Source organism: Hyperoodon ampullatus, assembly GCF_949752795.1.
Source record: "Hyperoodon ampullatus genome assembly, chromosome: 3".
NCBI classification, from domain to species: Eukaryota; Metazoa; Chordata; class Mammalia; order Artiodactyla; family Ziphiidae; genus Hyperoodon; species Hyperoodon ampullatus.
The window spans coordinates 55,355,612-55,369,361 of record NC_136916.1 but is presented as its reverse complement, the minus strand read 5'-3'; the positions used below and the strand labels follow the sequence as shown (position 1 = coordinate 55,369,361).

The following is a 13,750-nucleotide window of genomic DNA, read 5'->3' as shown; positions in this document are numbered from 1 at the left end:
CGGAGCAGTCCCAGACTGAATGCTGTGCAGGCTCGCGGAGCGCTCAGCCCTCTGCTCAGAGCCTGGGAGCGTGGCGTGAGACACACAAGAGCTGGAGACCTCGGGGACACCCGTGCTCTGTTCTCTCGGCTGAGAAACAGGTGGTGGTGGAGTTAGTGGGCTTAGAGCTGGATAGTCTGCAGCATGGGATTAGTCTGTTCTTCTTCCGGGACAACAAAGTGCTATTTTTTAAAATAAATTTATTTATTTATTTGTGGGGTTTTTGTGGGGTTTTTTTGGCTGTGTTGGGTCTTCATTGCTGCGCGTGGGCTTTCTCTAGTTGTGGTGAGCGGGGGCTACTCTTCGTTGCAGTGCGTGGGCTTCTCATTGTCGTGGCTTCTCTTGTTGTGGAGCACGGGCTCTAGGCATGCGGGCTTCAGTAGTTGTGGTACGTGGGCTCAGTAATTGTGGCTTGCGGGCTCTAGAGAGCTGACTCAGTAGTTGTGGCGCACGGACTTAGTTGCTCCGCGGCATGTGGGATCTTCCCGGGCCAGGGCTTGAACCCGTGTCCTTTGCATTGGCAGGTGGATTCGTAACCACTGCGCCTCCAGGGAAGTCCCAACAAAGTGCTTTTGAATCTTTTTTCCAGAAAGGAGGAATCTCCCTTTTCTCACCACACCCTGGACTTGGGAGGTTGAAGGGAATCACTTTTGAATTTCCAGGCACTGGTCAGATTCTGGGTTGGCCAGAGCTCTGGGGAGAGAGAAAATTGAGTGGGAGCCTGGGCCACTCCCCCTGCATCCTTGCCCTATTGGCAGGCCTGCTCTCCTCTCTCTGCTCCTGCAGCCTGTAACCCATGCTCAGCAGTTACTGGGGGGCCCTAGCCTCTCCCAGTACATCCCCTCTGCTCTCCCTCATCAGGCTTCTGAGGGAGGCCCAGGAGCAGCCAGGCCAGAAACTCCCAGCCAGGCCCCAAACAAACAGGCCAGAAATGTGTTCCAGCTGCAGCCAGTGCACATCTGGGAATGTGTTCATGGAGGTGGTGTGTCTGAAGCATCTGCACCCTTCAGCTGGCCTGCCCTGTGAGGCGCCACTGTAGTCGGGGCAGGGGCTGCATAGCCTTAATATGTAAGCCTGTTGTGTGAGAATGGGAGCCCCAACAAGGGGTAGCAAAACATGCCCCCAAGCCCGGGTCTGGGAAGTGATTAATGAGTCACCCAGAGGCTGCCGCGGGTGAGCCCAGGCCCCTCCTCATTGGCAAGGAAACTTCTCACCCCGACTGTCCCTTGTGTCCCATCTTGATGTGGGACCCTGGCACCTGGCCCTGGGGTTTGAATCCAGGTCTGCCTCATGTGAACTCGGAGTCTGACTCTGTGCATCTTGCAAGCCGCTCAGATTTGCAATTTGGGCAGGTGTCACTCTCACAAGACTTCATTCTGTCCACCTTTCACCCTTGATAGGTCAAGAAATAGTTCTGCTCAAGCCCTAAGAGGTGACTCAGAGAAGTGGAACGCGACAAGCTTTGTTTCTTTGCAGGTCACTGATCTGAGAAACTTCTCAGGGGATCACGTTCCAGGGACAATCCGACTCTGTGAAGGAACCCTCACTCAACTCCTGCCACGTCCCCCACGGGACCTGGAGGAAAGATGGTGGTGATCAAGGCCTGCGTGTTCTTCTTCCTGGTCCTAGAGGTCACCTCTCTGTTGGGTACAGGCTAAGTATCTCCTGTCTCTCTAATCCCCCACTTGTCATAATGAAGTCACTATGGTCTGGGACCCAACTCTGCATCTGCCTTAAGCCACAGCAGTGGCGCTAAGACCTGAGGCTGGTTTGTCTATTTATTCATAATTTATACCCTGCTTGTTTTCCTAAAGGATTTGAGATAAGTCCCAATATTAAAACTCACAGAACAGAATCTTTTAAAAGAGGAGCAGGTCAAGTGTCACTCAGAAGGCAGAAAAAAGATAAGAGGGTTACCACAGCCCCTGAGTGTTAAATTTAGCTCTGAGCTTTCTGATAGCCAAAGCAAAAGGGATCCCTGGGTTCTCACAGCCAGATTTTTGGTTTTAGTTTCATGAAAATTCATTTAGACCCTGTAACCAAATTTCTCAGAGACACCAGAACCCCTTCTGGTCTCCTTGTCCTCTGACCCCATTCTCTGGTGACACTGAGTTCTCAAGGGAACACGTGGAGAGAATTTGCCTGGTGGGCTCCCCAAGGTTTCTAAGCATCAGAGCTCCCAGCACTATCCGGTATACTCTCTCCCATCTCCCCTTCCTTTGCTGATTTCTAGCCACATACTCAGGTAAAGCAAAAATATGCTCAAGATCCTCTCATAAAACAGCGAGCACTGCAGGCTTTGTGACCACAGATGCAGGAACAAAGGCTGTCTCAGCATCTTGCCAAACCCTACATGTGCCCACCTCTTGCCTTGCTCTTTCTACCCTGACAGCTGCTGTTGGGGAAGATGATTAACATTCAGCCATCTGAGGGGAAATCAGATCAGTTTGATTAAAAGAGCTCCTAGCACCCCAATTAAGCAGCAAAGAGAATACTGACTTGGCGGCTCTCTCACGTGAGGGTTAATTACCTTCCAGAGCGTCTGCAGCGCTCTGCTCGCCTTTCTCCTTCCCATTTTGGACCCCCCAACGCAGCCTCCGGTGGCGTGGGCCTGGAGCCTCACTGCCTGTGGCCCGAGGTCCCTATACCCTTCCTCAGGCAGACTTTGCCAGCCTGGGGTCAGAAAATTAAAGGACCACTCCTCCAGTTAGGCCCTATGAGGGTGAGGGCGGATTCCCAAAGCCAAACTTTGCCAGGAGAAGGGAAATGGACATCTATTGTCCAGGTCCTGAGCTAAAAGGAGTTGCTAACACTTATTCAGCAAACATTCTGTGCTAGGCATTGTTCTAAGTGGATTTTATGCTTGAGCTTATTTAATCCCTACAATCCTCTGAGATAGGAACTATTATTATCCTCACTTTATGATGAAGGGTCAGATGAGTGAAGTATCTGGCCCAAGGTCACAGAGTCAGGAAGTGGCAGAGTGTCTGGGGCTCACAGTCTCAATCTCCGTATACTTCAGAGATGTTTACTTTGTGTTACCTCATGGAATCCTCATGCCAACTGGACCACCGTATGTGCAGTGGGAACTAATATCTCCATTTTACAGATGAGGAAAGTAAGGTTCCATTCTGCCAAGAAGAACAGGCTCAAACCCTAAAGTAGGAGCCCCAGGTGCTCAGCAGCATCCCATGGTCCCTTTCTAGAACAAGAGTGAAAAGAGAACCACCATTTGTTGACCATGCACTGCATGCCATGTCCCTTTACCTTCACCATCACCCTGAATATGCACCAGGACCCTATGATGTGGTGATTGTTGATGCAGTTCTATTTTATGGGGAAACATTTAAAGGAATAAAGCTTTTGTGAAGTCACACAGCCAGTAAGTGGCAGAGTGGGGATTTGAACCCAGCCCAGTGCTTATGTTCCATCCCCCACATCACACTGCTTCCCTATGTCTTGAGAGGCTAGTAGCAGGACCCTGCTGGGCCCCTGTAACTGTTTTGGCCTCTCATTTATCCTCCTGGCCCTCAGGGAGGCAGATGATGCTCACTCAGTCGGTGAGAAGAGCCCAGCCTGGGAAGAGGACCTCAGGCATCTTTGCCAAGCCTGCTGACCCCCTGGACAGTGAGTTGTGGCTGGAGCAGGGAGTGATTGGGGGGAGGGTTTTTACTGAGCTTGCTAAGAGGATCTCTGCAGCCAGGGAACAATGTCAGGGGTCCATAGAAACCCACTTTTTTTTTTTAATTTTTCAAAAATGTTTTATTTATAGCTACTTGGCTAATGGTCATGGTTGTAATATATATATATATATTTAGATATCATTGTTTAAACATCTTTATTGGAGTATAATTGCTTTACAATGTTGTGTTAGTTTCTGCTGTATAACAAGGACCTAGAGTCTGTCATACAGAGTGAAACCCACTTTTAAAAGGCATTTGGGGGGCTTCCCTGGTGGCGCAGTGGTTGAGAGTCCGCCTGCTGATGCAGGGGAGACGGGTTCATGCCCCGGTCCGGGAAGATCCCACATGCCGCGGAGCGGCTGGGCCCGTGAGCCATGGCCGCTGAGCCTGCGCGTCCGGAGCCTGTGCTCCACAATGGGAGAGGCCACAACAGTGAGAGGCCCGCGTACCGCAAAAAAAAAAAAAGGCATTTGGGGACTTCCCTGGTGGTCCAATAGTTAAGACTCCATGCTTTCCACTGCAGGGGGCGTGGGTTCCATCCTTGGTGGGGAACTAAGATCCCGCATACTGTGCAGTGTGGCAAAAAAAAAAAAAAAAAAAGGCATTTGGCCTACATCTCTGTCCAGGCAGAGGGACCAAGTATATAGGACGGCTCAGAATCATGCAGCCGCCTGATAGCTTCCAGAAATGCTGTAGGGCTTGCTGAGGCCAGAGCACAGGCTGGCAGGGAGAGAGCGGGGAGATGAGGATGGAGAGATACCAGGGGCCAGCTCACCAGCACCTGAATGCCTGGTTAAGAGAGTTAAAGCCAGGAGTGATGTGGCCCAAGCCACATGGAGAAAGCTCACCCTGACTGCAGTGTTTGGAGACGGGTGGGGATGGGTTCGGAGGAAGCTGGAGGTAGAGACCCAGGCAGGAAATTTCTGACATAGTACAGCCAAGGCTGCTGAGAGCTTTAACAGAACCTTTGGCAGTAGGGTGTAAGCAGAAGTGTAAGAGATTGGAGAGATGCTGGAGAGAGAGATGCGATGAGGGCCTGAGACCAGTGAGGGGCGGGTGAGGGGTATTAGGGATGACTTCCAGGGCTTGAGCTCACTTGGAGCTCCAGGGCCTGGCTCCTCTCCTACCTGGCTCTCTCACTCAGGTTCTGGGGAGTGGACAACATGGTTCAACATCGACCACCCAGGTGGGCGGGGTGACTACGAGCGGCTGGATGCCATTCGCTTCTACTACGGGCACCAGGTGTGTCCTCGGCCCTTGCAGCTAGAGGCTAGGACCACCGACTGGATACCCGCAGGCAGCACTGGCCAAGTGGTCCATGGCAGCCCCCTTGAGGGCTTCTGGTGCCTCAACAGGGAGCAGCGGCCCGGCCAGAACTGCTCCAATTATACTGTGCGCTTCCTCTGCCCGCCAGGTGAGCCTGACCAGTCCCCACCCCGCTACCTCCCACCAGCCTCAGCAAAGGGAGAGCCAGGACCTGCGTCTGGCTACGGAAACTCTGGTTGTCACACACATACACATGCTTTGACTCCATAATAACCCATCAATGTCATGAGAACCATAATCTTCCCAACAGTGTTCTGTGTGGATGGGTAATTTCCTTTCAATCCACTTTACTGAGTGCATGTGGCACGGCGGTGAAGACCACAGGCTCTGCAGTTGGGCTGCTTGGTTTGAATCTGGGCCTACTATCTCTACTGTGTTCCTTAGACAAATGTTCTGAAGCTCTCTGAGCCTCAGGTTTCTCACGTGTAGAACAGGGGTAATATTAGTAATCCTTCGTAGGGGTTTTTATGAGGATTAAATGAGATAATGAATGTAGAGGGCTTAATGCAGGTGAACGTCCACTAAGTGTCAGTTTCTATGTTAGTTCTTCTGTGCCAGACACTGCTAGTTATCTCCATTACTCAACCTTTACAACTGACCTGTGAGGAATCTCCATTTTGACAAGTTATTCCAGGTTCAGGGAGTTTAGGTAACTTCTTGGGACGACACAGCTGATAAATGGAATGCTGGAGTTTAAACCCATGCCTGTGTTTGCAGAGCCCAAGAGTTCGTGCCCTTTCCATCTCCTCTCCCCACACTGGATAATTCAGAGCCAGATGCAGGCCTGCCCGCTTCTTGGATATGCACGCTCCCCTCCCGGGGTCCTGCCAGTGCTCACGGCCTGACCCTGCAGGCCCGGGAGGCAGTGGTGGTTGTCTGCAGTGGGAGCTCAGGCTGAGCAAGGTCTCCTGAGTGAGGTCTGAGGCCTCCATTCTTGCACACAGGCCTCAGACCACAGGTGAGGAGGGGGGGAAGAGGGGGCTTGATGTCACTGAGGCCCCAGGCCCTGACTTCCCAGGGGGCCCTTCTTCAGGAGCATGGGTAAAGGGTAAGATGGTGCTATCCCTGCACCTCCTAGGACAGCGCATCAAAGCCCCAGTGCTTGGCCAACAAGTCCCTCTCAGGGCCACCCCCAGCCCATTCGGTGTTTTTGTAAAACTTAGAGACACCACTTCCTCAAGACTCTTGATGTCCATCTGTTGGAAAAATCATTGCAGGAAATATAAATATAAGTGACATCTGTGATGTAAATGGAGGGCCTTGCTCTCTGAGAAAAAACAGCCTCTGGGTCAGATTTCCTGACAGAGTCCCTCTGAGAGGGAAGTCAGACCATCTGCTGATCCTGCTTTGCAGGATCCCTGCGCCAAGACACAGAGCACAGCCTCTGGAGCCCGTGGTCTCCCTGGAGCAAGTGTTCTGCTGCTTGTGGTCACCCTGGGGTCCAGACCCGAACACGCACCTGCTTAGCGGAGACGGTGTCACTGTGCAATGATGCCACCGAGGAGGGTCGGCTCTGCATGGAGCAGGGCTGTTCAGGTACTACCCCTGCTCTTGGTACTGGGTAGGCATGGGGCTGGGGCTGAAGCAGCCTAGAATAGGTTGGAGGGTCAGACTCCATTCATTCATCAAGTATTAACTGAGCATCTATTACGTGCACCGATGGGGGATGTAGAGGATAATGTGGGAGCATAGTGTGTGGTCAATTATTATAGCTTAGGGGAATTGAGGAAGGCTTCCTAGAGGAGGTGTCCTGAGCTAAGTCTTGAAGGATGAGTAGGAATTAGTCATGCAGGCTGACTAAGGCCTAAGGGGGAGAGGAAGCATATGTGAGTCCACAGGCTGGGATGTGACTGAAGGAGGGCCAGAATCCACACACGCCCTCCTGATGTGGCCCCTTCTTCCACAGCCTGTGACCTGACCTGCCCCATGGGCCAGGTGAATGCTGACTGTGACGCCTGCATGTGCCAGGACTTCGTGCTGTATGGGGTTGTCTCCCTCCCTGGGGGTGCCCCAGCCTCAGAGGCTACTGTCTACATCCTGACCAAAACACCTAAGCTATTGACCCAGACGGACAGCCGCGGGAGGTTCCGCGTCCCTGGCTTGTGCCCCGATGGCAAAAGCATCCTGAAGATCACAAAAACCAAGTTTGCCCCTATCAGGCTCACAATGCCTAAGACTAGACTGAAGGCAGCCACCATCAAGGCGGAGTTCATGAGGGCAGGTACTTAACTTCTCTGGGATAGGGCTGGGGAGGAAGGCTGGACTTTTAAATAAAAGGATTACAGTACTAAGAGCTGGCTTTCCAGGTTGCCCAGAGTAAAACTCAAAAATCCCCAAGTCCCAACATCATCTGCCAGACCCCCCCATTCCTTCTCTTCTCTCTTCCCCTCTCCTCTCCTGTTATAGTCCCCTCCACCCACACTGAGTCACGCTACTCCTATCTGTTCCTCAAACACACAGGCACACTCTTGCCTCAGGGCCTTTGCACTTGCTATATACTCTGCTTGGAGTGTTCTTCCCCCAGATATTGCAATGGCTTGCTCCCTTAAATGTATGAGTTCTTTCCTGGTCACCTTATCTAACATAGTCAATTACGATACAGTATAACGTTTAAAAGGCATAGAGAGAGAGGCTGGGGGAATTCAGAAATGGTGCAGAATGGCCAGAAAATTCTGCCGGAGTCAGCAGAGCAGCCAGCTCTGTCTCAATGGCAGTGTTTGGGAATCTTGGCTGGTACAAGGTCCTCTTGGTTCTCCACTGCCTCACCCCGATGCTGCCCGAGAGGCCATGGGAGCAGGTCCCAGGCTGAGTAGATGGAGGGAGTGGACTCCATTCTGGACCAGCTACTTATTAGGACCATTAGAGAGGGGCTGGGTGGTGTGTGTGAAGTTGTACAATTTTAACGCATGTCAGAATACCTGAGGGAGCAAGGCTCTGGAGAACCTGTCACAAAGATTAAAACCCCAAACACCATGTCTCATCTTCTGTCTCAGAGACTCCATACATTGTGATGAACCCCAAGACAAAAGCACGGATTGCTGGGCAGAGTGTGTCCCTGTGCTGTAAGGCCACGGGGAAGCCCAAACCAGACAAGTATTTCTGGTGAGTATTCTGCCAGCTGCCTGGCTCAGTTCTCCTCTTGGAAACCAGAGCTTTCTTGCATTGGGTCTGGACTTATTAATCATGGCAATAACCAATAGAATAAAGTTACAAGTAAGGCCCTGGTGCAGAGCCAGGAAACGGGCACTTACAAGTGGGGGCCAGTAGGGTTGAGGCCACCCAGACAACGAGCAAGCCCTGTTGTTGTCCTATCAAAGCTGGGGTCCCCCAGAGCAGCTCTGGTCTTGGGGTCCTGACTCATATCCTTGGGCCACAGAACCAGGTTCCCAGGCCCTAATTTCCCAGACAAGGGCAAACAAGGTCAGTGTCCCCAGTGGCTGTCCTTTACCCTTCACAGACATTTTATAGCCATTATCTTGTTTGACGCTCTCAACAATTCTATGGAGTCAGCTAGGAATCACTGCTCCTATTTCATAGAACAGGAAGCTGAAACTCGGACGTGAAATGATTTGTCTAAGGGTCCATAGCCAGTTAGTGGTGGGGCTGAGACTCAGAATCGAGTCCCCTGACTCCCAGGCCAGTCAGTGTTCTTGAATGAGCTGAGTCAGTGGTGGTGTTGGCATCTGCAGGGACCCGTCCACCATCTGCCTTGCTCCTGGCACTGTCCCCAATGATACCAGCCCTCCTACTGCCCCCTCAAGCTGTCCCTCTCCATCCCTTGCAGGTACCATAACAGCACACTGTTGGACCCCTCCCTCTACAAACACGAGAGCAAGCTGGTGCTGAGGAATCTGCAGCGGGACCAGGCCGGGGAGTACTTCTGCAAGGCCCAGAGCGACACTGGGGCTGCAAAGTCCCATGTCGCCCGGCTGACTGTCATAGGTAAGACTGTCAGGGCCCTGGGGAACCCCTGCTACAGCACTGGGGAGCACCCCAGTGGGCATTCCTGGGCAGTAAAACCTTGGGCTTTTCTGGACTGTGCACAGTGCTGTGCTCTCTGGGACACAAAGATGGCACAGACCTTGATCCTACCCTCACAGAGCTGCCACTCCAGGATGGGTGGAGAAATAAGAGACAAGTCAGTAAAGATGGAAAAATGTAGTTGAAACAGGAGATAAGGAATTGTGGACTCTATAGATGAGAGACAGAGACTTTCCAGGTGGGAGTGACTATGGCTGGTTGCTTGAGGCTTAAATAGTGGTTCTCAGCCTTGGCTGCCCATTGGGATCATCTGTTGAGTTTTCTAAAATACCGACGCCTGGGTCTCACCTCCAGAGAGCCTGATTTCATTGGTTTGGGATGTGGCCTGGTCACACACAGGTTAAAATCTTCCCCAGGTAATTCTAATTTGCAGCCAATGTTGTGAATCCCTGGTCTTAAACGATGGCCAGGGTCTGTGTGTATGGAGATGGGAGCATTCCAGATCAAGGGGCCAGCATGAGCAAGGTATAGAAGTGGGAAACTGAGGGGGCTTTACAGGAGAGGGTGACCTGATTAAAGCTGGTTTCTAGACGTGAGCTGGAGGAGGAGAGACTGGAGGCCAAGACCAATCAGGAAACTGTACTTGGAAAGTGAGGGAGAAGGAGGATATCTTAGTAATTGGCCTAAACAAAACCAAACAAAAGGCAGAAGAAATTTTGTTGGAAGGATTTTGGAATATTTCAGAGACTCCAAGAAAGTTGAGTAACACACCTCAGGACAGGCAGGACACAGGGCACTTGAACCCTGGCAGAGGAGATGTGGAGAGCTGTCAGCAGTGGTTCCCAGCTCATTATACCAGTGCTCCCTGCTTGTCACAGTTATTCTTTCTTTCTTTTTTTTTTTTCAGTTATTCTTAATACTTTAAATTTTAAATATTTTCAATTAAAAATATTTTTTACTATTCTAAAGTTAAATTTATAGATAATAACTACATATAATTTCCAAATATATATGCACATGGCCCTAATAACATAAAAGGGAAATACAAAGAAAACAATTTTAATACAAAATAGTATATATTTCAATATGTAAGTGCTTTGGCATAATGACACAAGAACATCAGCCAAGAGGTCAGCCACTTGCACTTGAATCCAGTCACCATGAATGTGACAGCTACAAATGCTGATGGATACAGGGGCATCATTTCACATTCCTTGGGCAATTGTTATAGGTACATGATTTTTCTGAGACAAGAAGCAATTCTTGGTATTTTTCCAAGCTAAACAAAGTACAATCTTAGCTTGATTTATATGGTAGCTGCATTCTTGAAAAATTCAATGTATGGTAAAGCCATGTAAAAAAAATACTAGGTTCCGGGCTTCCCTGGTGGCGCAGTGGTTGAGAGTCCGCCTGCCGACGAAGGGGACATGGGTTCATGCCCCGGTCCGGGAAGATCCCACATGCCGTGGAGCGGCTGGGCCCGTGAGCCATGGCTGCTGAGCCTGTGCATCTGGAGCCTGTGCTCCACAACGGGAGAGGCCACAGCAGTGAGAGGCCCGCGTACCACCAAAAAAAAAAAAAAAAAAAAAAAAAAACCAGGCTCCGATAATTTTAAACAAGTTTTCCACCTACATGAATGTCTGTAGAATATGTGAAAGTCAAACAGGATGCAGAAGAATTCCTTATGAGAGACAGTGTCAGGCACTGCAGAAAACAGAGCTGCAAGGCCCCCTGCCCACTATAAGTCAGTAGCACTGCCAATATTGGTGGTAACTCAAAACACCCTCATGAATTTTCAAGACCCCTCCAATTAGGACGATTACTCTACTGGTCTCAGCAGCAAACTCTGTTCCCTGTGTGTGAAATGGAATTAGTAATAGCTGTTCTATCTGCCTCAGAGGAGTTCTGTGAGAGTTGGGATCACACAAGTACTTTGAAAACCCTAAAGTATGGCAGAGAGGGGAGGCTGAGGTTCCCTTTATGTAGGAAAAGAATTTGCATTTAATATCCGAACTATTTCCCTCCATAGCCCCCGATGAGACTCCTTGCAACCCAACCCCTGAGAGCTACCTTATCCAGCTGCCCCATGATTGTTTCCAGAATGCCACCAACTCCTTCTACTATGATGTGGGTCGTTGTCCTGTCAAGACCTGTGCAGGGCAGCAGGATACTGGGATCAGGTGCCAGGATGCTGTGGAGAACTGCTGTGGGATCTCTAAAACAGAGGAGAGGGAGATCCAGTGCAGTGGGTACACGCTGCCCACCAAGGTGGCCAAGGAGTGCAGCTGCCAGCGGTGTACGGAGACCCGGAGTATCGTTCGGGGACGCGTCAGCGCCTCTGACAATGGGGAACCCATGCGCTTTGGCCACGTGTACATGGGGAACAGCCGTGTGAGCATGACTGGCTACAAGGGCACGTTCACCCTCCATGTCCCTCAGGACACTGAGAGGCTGGTGCTCACATTTGTGGACAGGCTGCAGAAGTTTGTCAACACCACCAAAGTGCTGCCCTTCAATAAGAAGGGGAGTGCGGTGTTCCATGAGATCAAGGTGCTTCGGCGGAAAGAGCCCATCACCTTGGAGGCCATGGAGACCAACATTATCCCCTTGGGGGACGTGGCTGGTGAAGATCCTGTGGCTGAGCTGGAGATCCCATCCAAGAGTTTCTACCGGCAGAACGGGGATCCCTACACAGGAAAAGTAAAGGCCAGTGTGACCTTCCTGGATCCCCGGAATATTTCCACAGCTACTGCTGCCCAGAGTGACCTGAACTTCATCAATGATGAAGGAGACACCTTCCCCCTTCGGACATACGGCATGTTCTCTGTGGACTTCACAGATGAGGCCTCCTCAGAGTCACTTAATGTTGGCAAGGTGAAGGTCCACCTCGACTCAACCCAGGTCAAGATGCCAGAGCACTTGCCCATGATGAAACTCTGGTCACTCAATCCAGGTACAGGGCTGTGGGAGGAGGAAGGTGACTTCAAATTTGAAAGCCAAAGGCGGAACAGAAGAGAAGACAGGACCTTCCTGGTGGGCAACATGGAGATCCGTGAGAGGAGGCTCTTTAACCTGGATGTCCCTGAAAGCAGGAGGTGCTTCATCAAGGTGAGGGCCTACCGAAGTCAGAGGTTCTTGCCCAGTGAGCAGATTCAGGGTGTCGTGGTCTCTGTGATCAACCTGGAGCCCAGGACTGGCTTCTCCTCTAACCCCAGGGCCTGGGGCCGCTTTGACAGTGTCATCACTGGCCCCAATGGGGCCTGTCTGCCTGCCTTCTGTGATGACCAGTCCCCTGATGCTTACTCTGCCTACGTCTTAGCCAGCCTGGCTGGGGAAGAACTGGAAGCAGTGGAGTCTTCTCCTAAATTCAACCCAAATGCAATTGGTGTCCCTCAGCCCTACCTCAACAAGCTCAAGTACCGCCGGACAGACCATGAGGACCCACAGGCCAAGAAGACAGCTTTCCAGATCAGCATGGCCAAGCCAAGGCCAAACTCAGCTGAGGAGAGCAATGGACCCATCTATGCATTTGAGAACCTCCAGGCATGTGAGGAAGTACCTCCCAGTGCGGCCCACTTCCGGTTCTACCAGGTTGAGGGGGATCGGTATGACTACAACACGGTCCCTTTCAACGAGGATGACCCCATGAGCTGGACTGAAGACTACCTGGCATGGTGGCCCAAGCCAATGGAGTTCAGGGCCTGCTATATCAAGGTGAAGATCATGGGGCCACTGGAGGTGAACGTGCGATCCCGTAACATGGGGGGCACCCACCGGCAGACAGTGGGAAAGCTATACGGAATCCGGGATGTGAAGAGCACGCGGGACAGGGACCAGCGCAATGTCTCAGCTGCCTGTTTGGAGTTCAAGTGCAGTGGGATGCTCTATGACCAGGACCGTGTAGACCGCACGCTGGTGAAGGTTATCCCCCAGGGCAGCTGCCATCGAGTCAGCGTAAACTCCATGCTGCATGAGTACCTGGTCAACCACCTACCACTGGCGGTCAATGACGACACCAGTGAGTACACCATGCTGGCACCCTTGGACCCACTGGGCCACAACTATGGCATCTACACTGTCACTGACCAGGACCCTCACACGGCCAAGGAGATTGCGCTTGGCCGGTGCTTTGATGGCACATCTGATGGCTCCTCCAGAGTCATGAAGAGCAATGTGGGAGTGGCCCTGACCTTTAACTGCGTAGAGAGGCAGGTGGGCCGTCAGAGTGCCTTCCAGTACCTCCAGAGCACCCCGGCCCGGCCCTCCCCCGCAAGCACTGTCAGGGGAAGAGCGCCTTCAAGGAGGCAGTGGGCAAGTCAGGGTGGCCAGCGCCGGCGCAGAGGGGCGGCCTCTCTGAGGTTTTCTGGGGTTGCTCAGCAGCCTCTGAGCAACTAAGGCTTGTGGTACTCCCCTTCTCCCCACAGCCATTGTGAGACTGACACCCAAACTGTCACTCGGTTAATTTAAGCCCATCTGTTCTAGTGCAACTTGCTCGTTTGTTTCTTCATTCCCTTACTTACTGTCTTTGTCCCATGATACTGATTGGCATGGAGCCCCCAAAATGTCAAAATAAAACCTCTTTGCCCTGTTCTTTACAAGAAACACAGGAAATTGGCCATGGGCAAACTCTGTGGCTTTGAGCATTCTTCATTTAGTGCCATACATAGAAATGTCCTTCATTTTCTTTTTTGCATGGTTTTGCCCACCTCTACAATAATGAT

General features: G+C 51.4%; 1 protein-coding gene across 1 annotated transcript; it reads left to right on the top strand.

The window, feature by feature from the left end:
* Positions 1 to 1,610: 1,610 nt before the first annotated feature.
* CILP (cartilage intermediate layer protein) lies at positions 1,611 to 13,424 on the top strand (the record flags this gene model as incomplete). Its single annotated transcript, XM_079699799.1, has 8 exons — positions 1,611 to 1,686; positions 3,574 to 3,666; positions 4,867 to 5,136; positions 6,402 to 6,584; positions 6,955 to 7,269; positions 8,042 to 8,150; positions 8,833 to 8,990; positions 11,059 to 13,424. The coding sequence occupies exons 1-8, from the start codon at positions 1,626 to 1,628 to the stop codon at positions 13,422 to 13,424; spliced, it is 3,555 nt and encodes a 1,184-aa protein (XP_079555925.1). The 5' UTR covers positions 1,611 to 1,625.
* Positions 13,425 to 13,750: the final 326 nt, after the last annotated feature.